General features: G+C 42.8%; 2 protein-coding genes across 3 annotated transcripts; both read right to left on the reverse strand.

Annotated features, from left to right (window-relative positions):
• Nucleotides 1–177: 177 nt before the first annotated feature.
• plk4 (polo-like kinase 4 (Drosophila)) lies at nucleotides 178–6,942 on the reverse strand. The gene is made up of 15 exons (XM_062396977.1): nucleotides 6,740–6,942; nucleotides 5,760–5,855; nucleotides 5,373–5,468; nucleotides 4,803–4,917; nucleotides 3,714–4,692; nucleotides 3,541–3,632; nucleotides 2,707–3,041; nucleotides 2,497–2,601; nucleotides 2,231–2,333; nucleotides 1,988–2,137; nucleotides 1,665–1,893; nucleotides 1,484–1,586; nucleotides 1,063–1,200; nucleotides 861–967; nucleotides 178–590 (listed from the first exon to the last, which is right to left on the reverse strand). Exons 1-15 carry the CDS (start codon nucleotides 6,767–6,769, stop codon nucleotides 473–475), a joined length of 2,796 nt encoding a protein of 931 aa, XP_062252961.1. The 5' UTR covers nucleotides 6,770–6,942; the 3' UTR covers nucleotides 178–472.
• A 2,935-nt stretch (nucleotides 6,943–9,877) lies between these two features.
• On the reverse strand, nucleotides 9,878–17,891 carry hspa4l (heat shock protein 4 like). Of its 2 annotated transcripts, XM_062398051.1 has the most exons (19): nucleotides 17,527–17,891; nucleotides 16,593–16,650; nucleotides 16,315–16,455; nucleotides 16,031–16,153; nucleotides 15,848–15,947; nucleotides 15,159–15,292; nucleotides 14,823–15,067; nucleotides 14,646–14,722; nucleotides 14,411–14,562; nucleotides 14,206–14,312; nucleotides 13,901–14,034; nucleotides 13,321–13,517; nucleotides 13,034–13,108; nucleotides 12,644–12,787; nucleotides 11,869–11,994; nucleotides 11,666–11,773; nucleotides 11,418–11,537; nucleotides 10,813–10,974; nucleotides 9,878–10,729 (listed from the first exon to the last, which is right to left on the reverse strand). In XM_062398051.1, exons 1-19 carry the CDS (start codon nucleotides 17,631–17,633, stop codon nucleotides 10,541–10,543), a joined length of 2,499 nt encoding a protein of 832 aa, XP_062254035.1. In that variant the 5' UTR covers nucleotides 17,634–17,891; the 3' UTR covers nucleotides 9,878–10,540. The 2 variants fall into 2 exon arrangements, with proteins under 2 accessions (XP_062254035.1, XP_062254036.1); XM_062398052.1 differs by lacking the exon at nucleotides 16,593–16,650 and having other exon boundaries at nucleotides 17,527–17,890.
• Nucleotides 17,892–18,040: the final 149 nt, after the last annotated feature.

Below are 18,040 nucleotides of genomic sequence, written 5' to 3' on the forward strand. Positions count from 1 at the left end.
GTGTTATTTCTGAGTGAACCACATTTCAGTGATGTTTTCTATTTAACTTAATGTGCTTTGGTTCTTAGCTATAAATTGTAGAAATTCTATATTACTGAAACCGTAACATAGCTCTCAATACTTTAATTATTTTGATCAAACATGCCTTCATTAAGTGCAAAGAGTAAACTTATGCCATTCACCACACAGCCTCCAGATGTTTATTGCTTCAGCATTTCTGAATCTAACATTTCATAGGATTGAAGACGGACATAAGACAGATACATATACACTTTTACAAGAAGGCCAATTGACCCCATACAACATTTTTCTAATAAAAATATATTTTCATAATCTCAGTCCTCTGTACAGGTAAAAAAAACAGATATTTACAGGAACGCCAGACAAATGACAGTGTAAAGGTTTCTAATGCTACGTTCAGTTCAGGGCTCAGAGCTGCCGGGGGGTTGTTGGTTTTTAAAATCACCAAATGTTACTGGTTATGAGGGTGGAGTTGAAGTGCAGTCGGGTTCGCCAACAGTCCGAGGATGGTGGAGAGACAGTGAAGCTTCTCCTTGACGTGCTCCGGCAACTTCTCGTTCTCTTTATACCTGTGGAGATGGCAGACATGTCTCAGATTAAGGTGAAGATGTCGCGTAAAAATGGATCAACAATCCATTAGCGACTGCATAGCTGTAACGGGTTAAATACCCATTACAGCTATGCAGTTTAACCGCGACGGTTAAATACCCGTTACAGCTCCAGTAAATCTCCCAGTTTAGAAAAGCTCTCTAACAACACTCATCATTACTTTATCAGCTGAATCCCAGCAGCCAGCGTTTTAATAATACAGCTGAAAAACACACAAGCACGTTTCATACCTGGTGATCTTCCCCTCTGGAGACGTGTAGGTGATGCAGGAAACTCCAGCCTGAACCACCAGCTGAGAGCCGTTGTTGAACTGAACCCACACCTCTCCACTCGTCAGCTGCAGAGACATAAACCAAGAGACCCGCTCTCTAAATCACCGAAAGATTTTATTTGTAGATCATTTTATAATGGGTTCATATATTAAATGATTACCTGAGATGCCCATCCAACGTTTGGCACAAATATTGACTTCACCACTTTTCCTGCGCTTTGCACCAGGTCCTGTCGCACAGGGGAGCTTTTCTTACTCATGCTGGCGGAGGTGAAATCTGACCCATTGTATGACATCATCTGAAAATACAAATTAAAAACACATTAGGAAAAATCTCAGTGAAGCTGTCGACCAGAATGACTGTTAACAAAGTCTGACAGATTTTTTTCGGGGGCCAAAATGTGTCCGTAATCAGTATTAAGAGATATACATTTCCAATGCCAATATAAGGGCTGATGATATAAAAGATTATTTGGCAATGATTCTTAATATGTTGCTGTCTAACACTTGAGCTCTAACTGTTGAGGCATCTAAACCATTTAATATGATCATACATCTACAGTGTGAGGTTGAAACACTCGCCGAAGGAGTTATCTGTGGAGGATGAGGCGGTGAAGCTGAATCATGGGGCACTGGGTGGGGGTGCAGGGTCGACAAGCATGGGGAGTCTGGGTTCGTAGGCCTCCTACGAAGAAAACATTAATCAAACATCACACAAGATGAGAAAACATGGAGCGAACAATCCACAGAATCCTCCTCTCACCTGCCGATGGTTATGGGGAAGAAAGGGATGTTCTTGGTGCTGCGCTGCTCCTCCGCAGTGATGGCGGCCTCTAGTGACAGACACATGCTGTGGCCCTCGTCCGCCAGCTCCACGTAGAGCCTGCTCTCTGGGCTCAGGCCGCTCAGACCCACCTCGCCCTTCACTGTGTACGACTTCCCACTCTTCTCCACAACTCGCACCAGCTCTGACGTCTTGTGGGACTTTGCTCCTGGAGACAAACATGTTTATGAAGCGTTATTCATTAGCTCAGTGCGTCTTCTCCCTCTGTCAGATCACATGTTTCAACACACACAATAACTCACCATCAAAAAAGCAAACCTCCAGGTCTGCGCTGGGAGTGTTCTCCATCAGCATGACCTTAGCGTATTTGGTGTAAAGCGTCACTTTAGGAGTCTTGGATTTCACAAGCTGCACAAACTTGGAGGCATATTGGTATTTCTTCCAGTATTTTTCTATCAGAAAGAAAAACAAAGATATTAAGTACTATATCAACACAATTTTTACTTTCATTTACGTTATTGAGTGTGAGGTGTCCATTAAAATACCTGGAAGATCGTCATAGCTACAAATCAGAATGTCTTCTGGAGGAGCGGGGGGGCAGTCAAGCACAGGAAAGCCCTTTCCATTGTTTGGCTGGTATATGGTCACCTTCATAAGACCAAAAAAATAATAAGGCACCAATCCCAAAATGTATTATTATAATACAGAAAGTATTATCCCAAAATATGAATGTGCTTCTATGATATCTACCCTCCAACAGAAAATCTACAAGTTACTGAGTAATAAGCCGTGTGCCACATCGTGAGCTCACCATCGAACCATCGCAGGAAATCCGAAGGACTTCTTTCACTCTCTCTTGACCACAGTGGTTCTTTAACAACTCCATACACACTTCACCTGTGTCCATGATGCTCACCTGTATGAAACACAAGAAAACATCACTTAGACTTGAAGAAAATGTTCACACGGTGAATATTATTTTAAATTAAAAAAAATGTAAACATAAGAAGCAATATCTTACAACAGCATTTTTGGTCTTCTGTCTGATAGGTTTCAGCCTGGCCGCACACAGAGGCAGGATTATGTCTCTCAGCGTTTTCTTCTCCTTTTCTGTGCTGGGTCTGGCTGAAGGAGGTTTTAACTCTCTGCCGTGAAGAGGCTGGAACTCTGCTCCAGGTATATTCTCTTTGTATGAATCAGGGTTGGAGGACAGCTGGTGGTGCAGATGGTTCTGGCTGTGGTGTGGATTCACCCCTCGGCCCATGGGCTTATCTGACCAGGAGTTGTGAACCCCTAAAGGTCCTCTGCTGCTGCTGCTACTGTGAGTGCTGCCGTCTGTTGGCCTCTGTCCAGAGCCTGAGGTGAGAAAATATTGGTTTAGACTTGCTTAAACTTCTGTATTTTATTTTTTTTAAGAGAGTTTAATTGTTAATTCATAATTGTAATCCCCTTTGGGTTTGACTGGACAAGTCTCTGTGCTTCAGATTAAATTCACTAACAGCTATAAATGATTTCATATATAGACGTTTGTTAGCTCCGCAAACGAGGATATGTTTTTATTGCCATATGTTTGTCTGTCAGTAGGATTACTCATAAACTACTCCATTCATTACGGAGCAGTGGGGCATGGATCCAAAGAAGAAGCGGGCAAATTTTGGATCTAATCCCGATAATCCCAAAATCAAGGATTTTTTCCCCCACTTTCTTAAACATGGTCAAAAAGGACGAGTTTCCTTCTAGTTACTAAAAGTGTTGAAATTAAATAAGCTCGCTCATAAGGCTCTAGCAATAAATCGTAAATCTGTCACATATTCACAGATCAAAATGTTTTTTAAAAAAAATACATCTAATTCACCGTCATTATTGAGCCAGTTGGTGACTCCCTCCAGGTCCTGAAATTGCAGGCTTGGTGGATGTGCCGTCTGTGTGGATAACGAATACCCAGAACTGAAAACAGTTCAAATGAAATCCGTTAGTGTCATGTTACATGTGAAAAATGATTAGAAGATGAATGGAGAGAAGTCTTACTTTGCCAATTGTTTGACAGGAGGAGATGGGAGTCTTCCATGTTCTGAAAATGGGTGTTGGGTGGAGGGCATGGAGAAGACTGGTCTTCTAACAACAGTCAGGGTGTCTTCTGAGTGGCATCTCTCTAGCTCATGACTCGACCCCTGTCCTGACGAACAAGAGCCAGAGCGATCTGAGGAATGAGCCCTCCTCAGATATTGAGAATGAGGCTGTCCGCCCTCTCCACCAGGGAAGGCCCTGCTCCTGCCCTCTCTATGAAATCTGTCTCCCGGGTGCTGCATATGCCACTGGTCTCCGTCCTCATAGCAGGCACTGATCGGTTGGCGTTGCAGGTTTGGAATGGGCATCATGCGATTAGGCAGGGCCGGGCCAATCATGTTCCTGGTTCTCCTCTGGAGGCGGCTGCCGCTGCTGGCTGAGGTGGAGGAGGTGCAGGCTGGGGAGATAGTGGCGATACCGCTGTCCATGGATCCTTCATCCCCCAGCACCAGCTCCTTGGTCCTGACCAGCAGGCTGTGGGTCATGAACGGGTGGTCCAGCACTGCAGAGAGGCTGGGCCGCTGGTTGGGGTCTCTCTGGAGCAGCTGATGGATCAGATCCTGAGCCTCTAGAGAAATATGACTTGGCATCTCATATTCACCAAGAACCACTTTGGACAAGGTGTGCTTGACTGTGTCTGTGTCAAATGGAGGGCGCCCCATCAGGAAGGCGTAGAACATGCAGCCCAGTGACCAGACATCTGATTCCAAACCATGAGCGCTGTGAGTGGCCACCTCTGGGGAGATGTAGTTGGGTGTTCCACACATGGTGAAGTGCTTTTCAGTCGGGAGCTTGAGCTGAGTCGCCAAACCAAAGTCTGCTATCTTAATGTTCATGTTGCTGGACAGCAGAAGGTTGGACAAGGTCAGATCCCGATGCAAGATGCCGTGAGTATGTAAATACAGCATACCTTTCACTATTTGATGCATGAAATGTTTTGCTGTGGAAAACAAAAAAAAAACATTCAGAGACAGGCAGCTCACAAAACAGAGAGCATTTGCTGCAACTTAATTCTTTATTAATCTTCAAAGTTAAGTTATTCTTCCTGACCTTCATCCTCGGAGAAAGGCGTCTTGTTCTCTCTAAGGTACCGAGTCATCTCTCCATTGTGGCACATCTCCAACACCAGGTATACATAGTTGCTGTCCTCAAAGTAGTTGTATAGCTAAAATAAAAAAATATGATATGAATAACACTGTATTTATCATCATGTCAAGATGAGAAGACAAACAGATTGGATTTCAGTCTGAAATATTGTAGCCATGAGGTGCAGAAAAAATATGGGAATACTGAAAATGCACAACAGTATCTAAACAATGGTTAATAGTTAAAGCTATAACAATTACCAGCCCTAAAATTTGGAAGATGAAATTGGACGAATGATGATAACACTGAACACAATAAATGACCATGGCAACACCCGGACAAAGACAATACCCAGACTCAAACAGAGATGACATGCTGCACACTGTAAATGTACAGGATTGGATTACTTTGCCTTTAACTGAAGCAAGTTTTACAGAGAGGAATATCTTAGAATTAATGTCACAAAGAAAATCCATATGAAGCTTGCTGTTGCGGGATTATGATCCACTGTAACTTGAGCTTTGCAACCGTTACCTCGAGTATCGAAGGGTGTTTCAATCGGCAGTGAATCTCCACCTCGTTTGTCACGCGCTGGACCATACCAGCCTTCTGCATCGCTTTTTTGTCAATCTGCAGACGGGAGCAACAGACACATAATTAACCACCTGCCACTAACAGGATCAACGTATCAAATGGGAGCGTGGTGGTTAGTTCAGGTGGCTGATCGTCAATCTGTCGCCCACAAAGACATTGAACTCTTAAGACCTCAGCCAAGAGGAGGCGAGGGACCACGACGATCCCATGGGAGGCGACTTAAGGTCTAAAATCCAACAGTTCCTGTTTGCGCTTCAACGTACAGAAGAAGCTCTAATTACCTCCCATCACGGACAAAGACGTAAATAGTGAAGGAAGGATTCTTACCGTTTTGATGGCCACCTCCAGACCCGTTTTTAGCGATTTTGCCCGGTACACACATGCAAATGAGCCTTTCCCGAGGAGGGTGAGGACCTTAAAGTCCTATAGAAAAAGACAGAGGAATAAACATTAACATCTACAAACGATCACTTGTAAGGTTTAGGATAGAAATCAACTCTGTTAAGTTCTAAATACAAGCAGACTCTTTTTTGTTGTTTTGTTATCCTGATACCTCGATCCTGAGCTCCTGAGCATAAGATAACCACTGCTCTTCCTCCCTGCTGGTCCGCATGTCACCAGAAAGGTTTTGAAAGAGACAGTGAATGACTTGATCAAACATCGTCCCCCTCGCCTGCGACATGCTGACTGTACCGGAGAGTAAGCGGACAGTCCGAGGGACCCCCGACGAGCTGGCATCGGAGAAATCCTCCCACAACAAACGTTAACTGTCAGACACCTGACGCTGCCATATGGCCCAACCACAACCTTCAATTATCCCGGCTCTCCTCCCGCTCACCGGGGCCACTCGTAGCCGTCTCCAGGCGACATCACCAAACTGATGCTGGGAGGAGGAGGAGGAGGAGGAGGAAGACTGTTTGTTTGACACACCCAGGCTGCAAAGGACGCTACCAACAATAACAATAGTAATAACAAAAATATAAACAGCATTTTTTGTTTTATTAAAGCAACCACTTTCCACACAGGAAACACCAGCAGCCATACACGATGAAGCGTTGGTTAATACAATGCTTACGTTATTGTAAGTTAAATGGCCGTAGCATCACAGTAGCGAATAGTGATAGGTTCAATACGTCCAACTTTAATGTAGTAAACATTTAGCGTTACGAAGTAGCAGCAAACAGCAGGTAACTGCAGCCTCGCGAGCTATTTAAACCGTTAGCATGAGCTGCAAACGTACATTTAACTCGAGCTAGCTGCGCCCGTCTGAAGTTAGCTCGCTAGCGTTAGCCAAACAAAGAACTCACCTCGATCTTTTCTCCGATAGAAACACTCATGGCGCCCGTTTATCGCCTCGCGGCTTCATGCGGGGTTTGTTCCACAGTTCCTCGGTGCGTGGAGCTCATGCACGGCCGGTGCACGGGTCCTCACGGGGCAGATAAACGCAGTTCCCCCGTTCCCCTCCAAAACTTTGCCACTTCTTCCATTTTGAATATATCCGCCCGTTACTGCCGTGCTGACGTCACAACACTTTACGTTGCTCGACACCAAGCGGAGTGTGCCACGCCCCCTTAAAGAGGGCTCCAAGCGTGTACGAGTGAATCTATAAAGCCAGTGTTTATACATGTTGTCTGACTTTAGTTGGGCTTTTCATTTTGTATCTTTAGAGTTTTTCATGTGTATTGCATGTGTGTATAATACATGTCGTCAGGTCTGTGCTTTCAGGGCTAGAGTCTGACGTTTAAACATGTAAACAGGTTGTGCTTTCATCAATCACAGTGTTAAAAATGTATAAGAAAATAATGTATCATGAAATAAGTACTGAGCTTAGTAGATAGATACAAGCCCCCCAACATACACACGCAAATTGTCATGCATCCCCAAGAACGTTTGTACTGTATACAGATGCATACACAGGCAGACACATTAAATTACACATTAACGATGTCCACAATCGGGCTGATTCTTACCTCTATATTGTTCTTTCTTCTCCTCCTCTACTTTGCGGTGCTTTCTGAATTGTGCACCTGATCATTTAATCTTTTCTTGATTCATCTTTGACTCTAACCACAGTCTATTACCGCAGCGTGTACGTCAGTTTTGGCGAACCGCAAATTCTGTGCGAGCCGCCGCCTGTGTTCACACAGGGAGCCATCCAGGAGGATGTTTTAGATGCTGGCTTTCCTGTCCACGGAGCCACGGGTGGTGACATCAGCAAATGTCCCTACTATGAGGAGGTTTTTATACTTCTCTTTGTATGCATCATGCTGCTATGAGGAACTGTTGTGAGGTTGTTGTTGTTAAGTTTTGTTTTTCTCTTTTTGTGCATCCAGCGGCGTCGAGTGGAACTGCCATGGCGGGTCAACTCGCCATGGCCGTCCCCCGACATCCAATGGGACAGGTTCTGTTTGCGACTTGGATTGCTGCTCTGAGAATCATTGAGGGAAGGCGAATAAGGAGATTGAGACCACCATTTCATGGTTTAATACAAACATTCTTTAGGGGTCCAAGCTAATTCGATATTGCACATTGCTAAAGAGGGAAGCTGACAGGAAATATACTTGGTTTTATTGGACTATTAGCACATCAACTTCATCCATCTCTCATGCTATGCCTTGATGTGTTGTTTCTCCGCTTCCTTTGGACTATCCCTCCATTTTATGTACCTTCAGAGTATCTGGTCGTACCTCAAAATCTTCTGGAGCTGATACTACCTACTATGCAGTGGCTGTGCATATAAAAGGACAAATTTGTTGGAAAAATTTAAATTTGAAATTAAGTTTGGTTAAAATGCAATAGTGCTTTTTAAAAATGTATTATGTAAACGTCCCGGTACACATTGATGACGGTTCCAAACATAGTATGAAAATACAACACACTCTTACACAAGTTAGGTTTTTTTTTTAATCCATTCTCATATTTCGTAATTCATACTTGGCCTCCAGAAAGTTAGTACATGTGCACAGACAAGTGATAGGAAATCCGGAGCTGTTTTTCAAGACATAGCACACCGACACTTTGACAAGTGCATGTTTTATTAAAACTATTTCAGATAATTGAATGTCTCCTGATGCATGTTGAAATGATTTAATTATTTGTTTTGTGTCTTTAAGCTACATTAGTATTAAGGTGTAAACAGAGACAGTTTCTCTGTTTGAGAAGGAAATTCTCTTCTTCTAATATTAATGGTTTATCTACATTCTTCTAATAGACCTGTAGTTTATCTACTTGACGGTTACTGAGAGGTAGGTCTTTTAAAAGCTCATTTGTTTTGAATACACAAGTATCTACCATCGCTACAACTGTGTACGCATCATCCGTGTTGTGTACGACTTTGAAGGAAGTTTTCTCCTGTTAGTACAAAACTTTTGTGTCGCTTGTACTGTATGCAGTGTAATAATTAAAATGTTCACCCTGACACAGTATGCTTGTTGCACACAGAGTAACAAAGGAGATGTGTTGATGGTAACATTTAAACCAGGATGCTGTGCTCCCAACGCATAATGCATGTGACTATGCAGTATTATTTCATCAGCAAAGCTCATTGCATTCTCTTGCATTTTCATTAACACCAGTTCTTTTATCCCTTTGTTTGTCTTACTGAACAGAGCTTAATTAGTAACTGAAGAGATAGAGTAACCTTCATCGTATGAGATGGTTTTGCTTTTTTTCTTGTTCATGCTGAAATAAAGTGGATTCACTTGGAAAAGTCACCAACATTAGTAATAATTAGAAACACTACAGGAAATTAAAAGTAGAATGAAATGTTTCTAGAATATCTAAATAGTTGACGGGTAATTTTCTGTTGGTCGACTTATCAATTAATTTATAAAAGCTCATTTTCCCTGCTTCTTAGTCTAAAGGGTTTTTAAATTGTGTTTTATTTACATTGTATATATCGGTTTATTTTTGTCCTGTACATTAAATTGCCCTTGAAGGATAATAAAGAATTTTCCTTTTTATGGACAACTTTAGTTAATCACAAGCTGCACAACCGAGCAAGAGCAGCAGAGGAACCCAGCAGCCAGCAGGGGGCAGCCTCAGGACATCCCATCACAAGGTGCAGCAGACTGTGATTCTTAAAAGACGTCAGAAGACAAGGTTGGAAGCTAGTACTGGGTTATTCTCTAACAATAGGGTTTTAAAGCATGTTAAATCATCCAGTATCTAAAATCCAAAAATATAAAAGTAACTTTTAAGTAAGGCTGTCAAATATATGTAGTAAAGTAGAAAATATTATAGTTTATCAAAAGCAGCATGAACGACACGGATACACACGATAATCAATTGTTACAAACAATTGTTGCGTGTAATTATTTCATTTGCCATTAGCCAACCAGTGTCCTTCTTAATTGTTTTTCCAACAAATCTCAGTATGTAACCTCCACGGTGGGCTGTCCTTACCTCATCCCATGAAATCTAATATTTTTCAGTGTAAAGAAATGTTCCCACTTTGAGATTACATTTATTTATTTTATCCATCTTTAAACCCTAATAGAAAAAGCAAGAAAAAGATAAAAGCCAACCAGTCATCTACTAAAGATATTTGATGTGTCAAGCATTGTGGTTGGGATTTCTAGGACTATATTATTTATGTACATGCTGGCTGCTTTCATTTACTAAAATACTATTTACAGTCTCTAAACATGAACATCATTTCAAACTCATTGAATACAAATATATATAATTTGTATTATTGCATACATACTAATATCTCCTCAATAGTAACTGATTGCACAAAGCTAACTGTTTCTTTTATGAGTGAGATGATTAACTGCTGATACTGGACTATTATGAGACACATGGAATGCAAACACGAAGTACACCTTGCTGTACGATACAGAGGAAACAGTTTTTACGTCAGGATCAGAGTTTAATCTATTGCATCATTCTTTGATTTATTAAGTAAGAGAATAAAGCACACACTTTTCACACATGAGGACGAAAGGTTGAGAAGAAAAACCTCCAAAGGTCCAATGAGGGTCGACTCCACAAAGTGGTTGGTGAGGTTTGAAGTGTGGTCCCAGGTATCAATGTTTCTACTGTCTAAATGGTCAGTGGTGGCAAATGCAGTGATGGAGGCCGAGGTTGAGTCTCAGACACAGATCTCAGTCCACCTCCATCTCTTTCGTGCCAGGCTTTGTCTGCTGGCTCCCCTTTGCGTCTGCCTTCCACTCTGCTCCTTCTTTGGCAGTCGGGCCGTTATGAGCACCGCTGTGTTGGTCGTTGACCTCAGGGGCCTCCTCCATGCAGGGCTTTGGCCTGTTGACCACTGGGTTACATATCTCATCCAGTTCCTGGTGAGAGGGTTGTTGGCAAAAGGTTAAAAAAATCGGCAGATCTCATCACTTCAACGAGAAGAAAGAATGAATTAAAATACCTGTATTTTGGCAATGATGTCTGCTACTTTAACGACAGGATCTTGGGTTATAGTGAGTTTGCTCTGTGAATTCATCTTGCTGTTCATCCAGCCCATGCTTTCACTCACACACTTCTCCACGGAGCTCATTTCCTCCGCACTCAAGTGTTGATAGCGTTCATCCTGGGAAAGAGATTGTGACATGAAGATTATTTTATAGGTCTTGACATTTACAATTTGTTCATTTGGTAGAAGTGGCCATGAACTTGGGTAAGACATTAAGGCTTCAGAGAGAGCTGGAAGTGTAAATACCAAGTACTTAAAGTGTTCAATAAGATGTTAGGAGAGGAAGTGCTTTTTTATGCTTTAATGCTTTATTTATTAATTACTAAAACATTAAAAATAATAAATACATCATAAATGAATTAAGATTGGTTCTATCTATGAAACTAAAATTGACAATGTGACAGAAACCTTAAAAAAAGCATTTTATTGAACGACACAGACCACTGTTTTCAATATCTGATATCCATTTGTACTGTGACACTTTGAGAAAACAAGTCTAATTTTTAAACAATTAATTTTTTATTACAGGACAGTGTATCACGGGAAAAACAATAATTTACCTTCTGCTTATATGAATCCACAAACTTCATGTAGAGCTGCAGCTTCTTTCCCAGCTCCTCAAAAGCCCTGGGTCTGTCCTCTTGCTCTCTATGCCGATCCTGAATGGGTTCCCCCAGCCTCTGCAAAAATACTTGATCATTACTGTCTCTTAAAAAACTTAAAAACCTTTCAAATGCCTCAATATAGCCGAGTAAGTTCATATCTGAAGTTGAAAACAGACATTTTCTTGAAAGAACTACAAACAAACCTTGAGTGCCTCAAGCTTCTCCTCGTAGACTTGTTTGGGTTGATCCTCGCCGTCCTCATACAGCCAGTTCTCTGTGTCCTCCAGCATCAGTGTCAGACGGTTACTGTCCTGTTAGTGAGGTTCGAACATATACAACGTGCTCATTTACTTTACCACATCAGGTTGACTAATATTATGGACGTACGTAAGAAAGCGGCACCTACCTCCTCAGTGATATACTTTTCATACACCCCACACAGTTTGCCCCGCAGATCGTATACGTACTCCTCCACTGCATTTTTGGCATCATTCTGCTCTTTCACCAGTTTGTCCTGAACAATCATCTGACTCTTTAAGGAAAAACACACAAACACACAAATGACAAAGTATGAGCTCTGGTAACCTCAAAGAAATAACAGTTTTTAATTAATACCTTTCTGAAAAAGTGTGTTCTAGTTTATACCAGGATACCGATTAATGAAAAGGTTATAGATTAGTAATATATGAATTTTGTTTTCACTACCAAATAAGCAAAGATTGATGCACCGACTTAGATTTTAAGTGGCTTTTAAGAAAATTATTTTTCCAGAAATTCACGAGTGGTTGCGATTAAAAAAAATCTTATGTCAAAATCTGCCATTAAGTCAAATGATACAATTTAATATTAAGATATGACCTGCATGTGTATTGGACTAAAGAAACAGACCTAAAGCTCTTCTTTATCCTCCCTTATCTAAAACATTTTGTTAGGAGAACTTTATTCTAAAGTTTTATTAGAAGAGGGCAAAATGTGGAGCAATTTATACCAAAAAAAAAAAGATCAAACCAATTAGTGATCGCTGAACTGTGGGCCCTTCTTAAAACAAATAGTGCTCCAAAAAAAATAATGGCAATTTGATGAGTCAGATCACAATAGGCCAACACAGCACATATCAAATTTTAACCCCATTTCGATCAGAACTCCGCTCTGCTTCTGCCAAGGCCATCGGGAGCTCTTACCTCATACTCCACAAAGTTATTAAGAACGTCACTGTCGAGCTGTCGAATGTTGTTGGCTGCGATGGGAAGATCAACACTCTTCACCTTGGCTTTGGGCTTACTTCCCCCGGCTGTTGGGTCCTGCTTTTCCCCAGAGGAACCCTCCTGGATCAGAAACCATTAAGACCAGACAAACTAGCATGATTTACTGTAAGAAAAAATGCATTGAATTGCAGCATTTACATTTTAATAAAACTTTTTTTTAAGAGTTTTGTAGGACTGCCTCGCCTCATTCAATTGTCAAATCTGTTTACAAAATGTAAGCACAAGAGTCATTTTGTAAAAATACAGGATACTTGTATTGGCTTAAAAGAAAATAGAAGAGCAAACCAAAGTTCAAGCTCCACTGACCTTACTGCTGGAACTATTGTCATCGTTCTGTTGATCCCCCTGGCTCTGACCTTCCTGGTCCACCTGCATTTTGGTCTGAGACACAACACACAATCAGCTGCTTTTATTCAAGCCTGGTTACTTGTAGTATTTAAGTTGTTTTATCAAATGAAGAAATGGAAACAAATGATTGCAAATTATTCAATGTCAAGGCGTGGAAGAGACCATTTTACTGTGACTCAAACTGGGGGGCTGACTGCTTGACTTTGCCCTCACTTAAGCAGAGGGGACAAAATGAGCCCCTTTACCTGATCCTCTGCTCGGCCTTCATTCTGCACCATTGGCTCCGAGTCAATTTGCATGTCCTCTCCCTCTCCTTTCTGCTTCTCGATCAGTGAGGCGCTCGACACACTGAAGATGCCGTGGATGTTGACGCGCACTTTGACCTTCACCTTAGAACTGTCTCCATCCGGCTGTGGAACCACATTCTGTACTGAGAAACATCCTGATGGATGGAAAGAAAACAAATTCGTTTTTTTTTTAATCTATATATTCCCCTGAACAGGCAGGTAGAAGGCAGTTGATGGTATTAACTGTTAATCCACCTGAGAGTACATCCCTTCACACACATGTTCACATAGACAGGAGCCATCTGTGGTAGACTGAGCCTTATACCTAATTACCATCTAGGTTGTAGATTCCCACAGGGACTCAGCCCCAATGCCCCCTATCCAAAACAAATTCCAAGAACAAGTTCACCACTCTCCTTGATGTAAAAGCTGCATATCTTCATAGTTTTCCACCCAAAAATCTGTGAATCTAACAAAGAAGTGGATCCCTAACAAGAATTTGTATCTTTCAGAGTGCAGAATGGGATCCATGCCATACCTATCCTCTGGTCTGGGTACGGGAGCTCTGCAGGGCTGCTGTAGAAGGCTTCGAGGTCAAAGGGCTCCTTCTTGTGGAAGGTGATTACTTTGGAAAACGGAGCAGCATGATTCTTACTGAACACCTCACAGTCGCTGTAAATGCAGCAAGATAGAGAGGAAAGTCAGACTGATGGTCAACTGAGTCGGCACACAATGTATCTTCACGCTGGTTGCCGTAGCTGGATTTCAGATGTCGAAGAATGACTTCAGAAAATTACACCGCTCAATCACAACATTAAAACATATTGTCTCCTATGTCTTTACCCAAGTCCATCCTCTTTTGGTGATTTCCAGCGGAGAGTGATGGGGAAAGGAACCACATCAGTGATGGAGAATTCGCGCACCTTAAAGGCTGGAGACAAGATTGCGCACTACACACACACACGTCACGCACACACAGACACACATTTACGGCATTATAGTACACTGAAGCAAAATATTAGCAATCCATGTGAGTGAAGAGTCATACCTGAAGTGCGCAGCCTCTTGCCACAGCTTCGTCTGCGTTGAGCGTGGTGCTGATGTCTTTGCAGAAAAACTTCCCTATCCGCTCCTTGAAGGCCGGGATTCTCGTGGCTCCTCCAACTAGCTCCACTGCATAGATGTCATCTCGGCTTAGCTCTGCCATGAATCACACAGGGCTTTAGTACATTCTTCCTTTATATGTTATTCAGACAAATACATTTAAACTTTGAAAGACATACTCGATTGTTCAAGCGCTGCTTTCAGTGGCATTTCTACCCTCATCAGATATTGAGCACACATGTCCTCAAAATGGCCCCTGTATGATACAAATAGAGGGGAAAAAAACTTTACATTGCAAAAATTTGCACAATGGTGATATGAGCATTAAGAAGAAATCAATCTAAACTCATTTGTACCTGTTCATCCTGCTAGCAACATCAATGTCATTCATGAAGCACTCTATGTTCAGAGGCAGGTCGGAGCAGTTGGCACTCATGAGCTTCTTCAGCTTCTCGCACTCCTGGTGCAGCCGCAGCAGAGCCCTTGGGTTGTCCCTCACGTTGAGTTTGTACTTCCCCTTAAACTCCTCGCAGAAGTAATCTACCAGCACCTCGTCACAGCAACGCCCACCGAGGTACGGGTCGAACGCCGTGGCAAGGACCTGAGGGACCAGACTGACAATGAGCTTGGAGTTTAAAGGCGCTGGTGTGGTTGGATTGATAGATCAAGGTGGGAAAATATTGAATGCGAACCTTGAGTTTGCCTTTGTTGAAGGCTGTGACTGAGACCTGGAATGACGAATGTCCCATGTCCACAAACACCACATTTCTAGGCCGCTCTTCTGGATTAGGAAGGTCCTGTTTGTAGATCCCATAGGCCAAAGCCACTGTTGAAAGTAAACAGGGTTTTATAACATTAAGAGTGAAACCAAATGCTGAAGTCCTCTTCAAACATTGCAAATACATATTATACTATTACGATATGACATCAGCAGAGGTAGGTACCATCCAAAAACGAATTATTAAATATTCCAATATTAAGCTATAATATTCAGGTCCATAATCTTAATTTGGGATTATCACTTAAAAATTGAACATGCTCATACTGTACATTGCTGCAGCTCCTCTTTTCAACCTCAGTCTGAAACACTTGCTTTTAGCTCCTGTCTGTTTAAGACCCCCCCTCCTCCCGATGAAGCCCAGTCTGCTCTGATTGGCCAGCTGGCCCACCCTGCTGTGATTGGTCAACCGCTTCCGGCACATGTAGGAAAGGTCGGTTTCTACTCTCGCTTTACCTGGTTTTGTTAGGGGCCGTGCCGGACAAGATAAACTGAAAAACTATATTATGTCTCCTTTAGAGACTAAATCTGTGACGTGTTACTTCTTAGTCTTGTACAGCCTTTCCTAAACATCACTTCTACAATTCATACAGGAGCACTGACCTGCAGTGGTGTCATTAAGTAGCCGTAAACAGTTCAGCCCTGCGATCTGGGATGCATCCAACACAGACCGTCTTTCTGCGTCCGTGAAGAAACTGGGGACCTATGAGGCAGAGCACCAATCAATGTGTGTCACTGAACCACAAAGTGAATTACGTGGATGGTTTTCTGTCTTCCATCACTCACAGAGATGACACAGTCCACCACCGGCTTCTTCAGGGCGCTCTCTGACGTCTCCCGCAGCTTGGTGAGCAGCATCCCTGTGATCTGCTCAACAGTGAACACTTTGTCCTCGTCCAAATAACGCACCTGCAAACGCAATGAAGACATCTGTAGACATCAGTGAATCCTACTCACTCATCATGGTCAGCATCGTGGCTGAATTAAAATGAAAAAAGGTTTGCGATGAAAGCGCAAAATGATCAGCGTCAGAGAGACTGAGCGTAATAGAAGTATGTGCAGAGCTTCACCTTAATTCCAGTGTTTCCATTGGCCAGTTTATGTAAGCTGTAAGGCAGTTTGGGTTTTTCCGCTTGAACAAACAGGTCATCAAGTGCTCGGCCGTGGAACTTTTTGAAGCCATGGACTGTGTTTTTGAAGTTTGTGATCATCTGCAATAATAAAATACATTTCGCAATGAGATGTTTCATAGTTCCTCTGCAAATGTGAATTGTAAGAGTGATAGCAACAGTGTGTCTTTGTTGATGTTATTACACAGATAAGACAAAAACAAATGGGATGATCTTACTTGACTCTTTGCTGCATTTCCAATCAAGCGGTTTTTGGAGGCCAAAGACACACAAGCCCTTGATGGAACACAAACACACATGAGCGAATTAGGGACGCTACGACAGAAATAATCCAGTTACTGCAACAGATGTGGCAGATGTGGACGAAGCAGAACTGTAACAGACAGAAGTCGGGTGATGAGGGGCAGATTTCGAGCTAGGAAATAACGCAAGGGGAGTCTGAGGGAGAGCCACGAAACTAGGGCAGCGAGACGGAAAAGCTCAGCTCCCAAAGAAAGCTCATCCTGCGCAGAAAACAAATTACTAAAAGGCCTCTTGGTCTCTTAGACTTCAGCAGACAACCATTTCACTCCCTGGTTCACCTTGGTTCACCTTGGTATAACAATATCCCTCATCATTTAAAGTAACTAGGCTGATCCCCCTTCACTATGGATCCCTGTTTTCAAGCTGCTGCAGCAAAAAAACAACCTTCAGAGGCAGAAGCATCTCTGTGTTATGACATAAGAGCATTCATTGCATCCTCAATAAATAAATAAAGCCACACCACTATCATGATGCGTGGATTTCTTTCCTGCACGAACTGGTCCTGAAGGGCAGCATGGATGTGATATTTTATTTTTGAAGGCCTTTAATTCAACTTGAATTTAATTCGGGGTCAACTTGACGCACACTGAAGGGGCCATGTCAGAGAGAGAGAGAGGGAGAGAGAGAGAGAGACAGAGAGGCTCGTCTCTCTCATAGCGTCATGTTGACCCGCAGTAACCTGCTGTGACGGTGAATAAACCAGGAGTCACAGGCCTCCTCACCATCACCACCGTTATCCCCCCCTGAGGCCTCCAGCGCTCAGACAGTGCGCCTCCAGACTCACAGGTTGCGTAACAAACTCTCATCCAGAAACAGCGATGATGAAGATGAAGAGGATGATATACTTACGGCGTGCATCTGTCACTGTAGTCATTGGCAATGGTTTCAATGCCGCCGCTCCGCGCCACGGCAATGTAACAGTTCTGGAAACCCACATCGATGCCGACCACTGACATGTCGAGCGCTCTTTCGATTCAGCTCTTCCAAGCCACGCAACGACCGCACTTGACACCTATGAGAACAAACGTATATATGTATACTCAATATGTCCGTCCGGTCCTCCGCTGCTTTTTGGGTAAATATATACGAGGCAGCTGTCGGAGAGTGCGCGCCCTGAATTACTCGCTGTTATGTAAGTCCGGCTGTTTATAGCAAACTCGTAGAGAGTCGTTCCCGGGCGGCGGTGATGCGCAGGGCGGATTCTCCCTCTGCTCCGCTGCCTCTACGTCAGCCAGCGGCTCCACCACGCCGATGCACCCGCCCCGAAACGCATCTGATTGGCCGAATTGCACCCATCGCCCTTACGTGATTAGTGCGACTGCCAACCGATGACGGAAGAATCTAGAATCCCTATCCACTTTCG

Source organism: Platichthys flesus, chromosome 10 (genome assembly GCF_949316205.1).
Source record: "Platichthys flesus chromosome 10, fPlaFle2.1, whole genome shotgun sequence".
Taxonomy (NCBI): domain Eukaryota; kingdom Metazoa; phylum Chordata; class Actinopteri; order Pleuronectiformes; family Pleuronectidae; genus Platichthys; species Platichthys flesus.

Excerpts from the sequence above, each read along its gene's own strand:
- plk4 (XM_062396977.1), bottom strand. The coding sequence starts at position 6,769 with ATGAGTGTTTCTATCGGAGAAAAGATCGAG. Across the intron at positions 4,918-5,372 it reads AACACCCTTCGATACTCGAG|CTATACAACTACTTTGAGGA; the intron begins GTAACGGTTGCA and ends TTTTTATTTTAG. Across the intron at positions 968-1,062 it reads ACGTTGGATGGGCATCTCAG|CTGACGAGTGGAGAGGTGTG; the intron begins GTAATCATTTAA and ends ATGTCTCTGCAG.
- hspa4l (XM_062398051.1), bottom strand. The coding sequence starts at position 17,633 with ATGTCAGTGGTCGGCATCGATGTGGGTTTCCAGAACTGTTACATTGCC. Across the intron at positions 16,651-17,526 it reads TACAGTGACAGATGCACGCC|GGCTTGTGTGTCTTTGGCCT; the intron begins GTAAGTATATCA and ends TGTTCCATCAAG. Across the intron at positions 13,109-13,320 it reads AAGGCCGAGCAGAGGATCAG|ACCAAAATGCAGGTGGACCA; the intron begins GTAAAGGGGCTC and ends GTTGTGTCTCAG.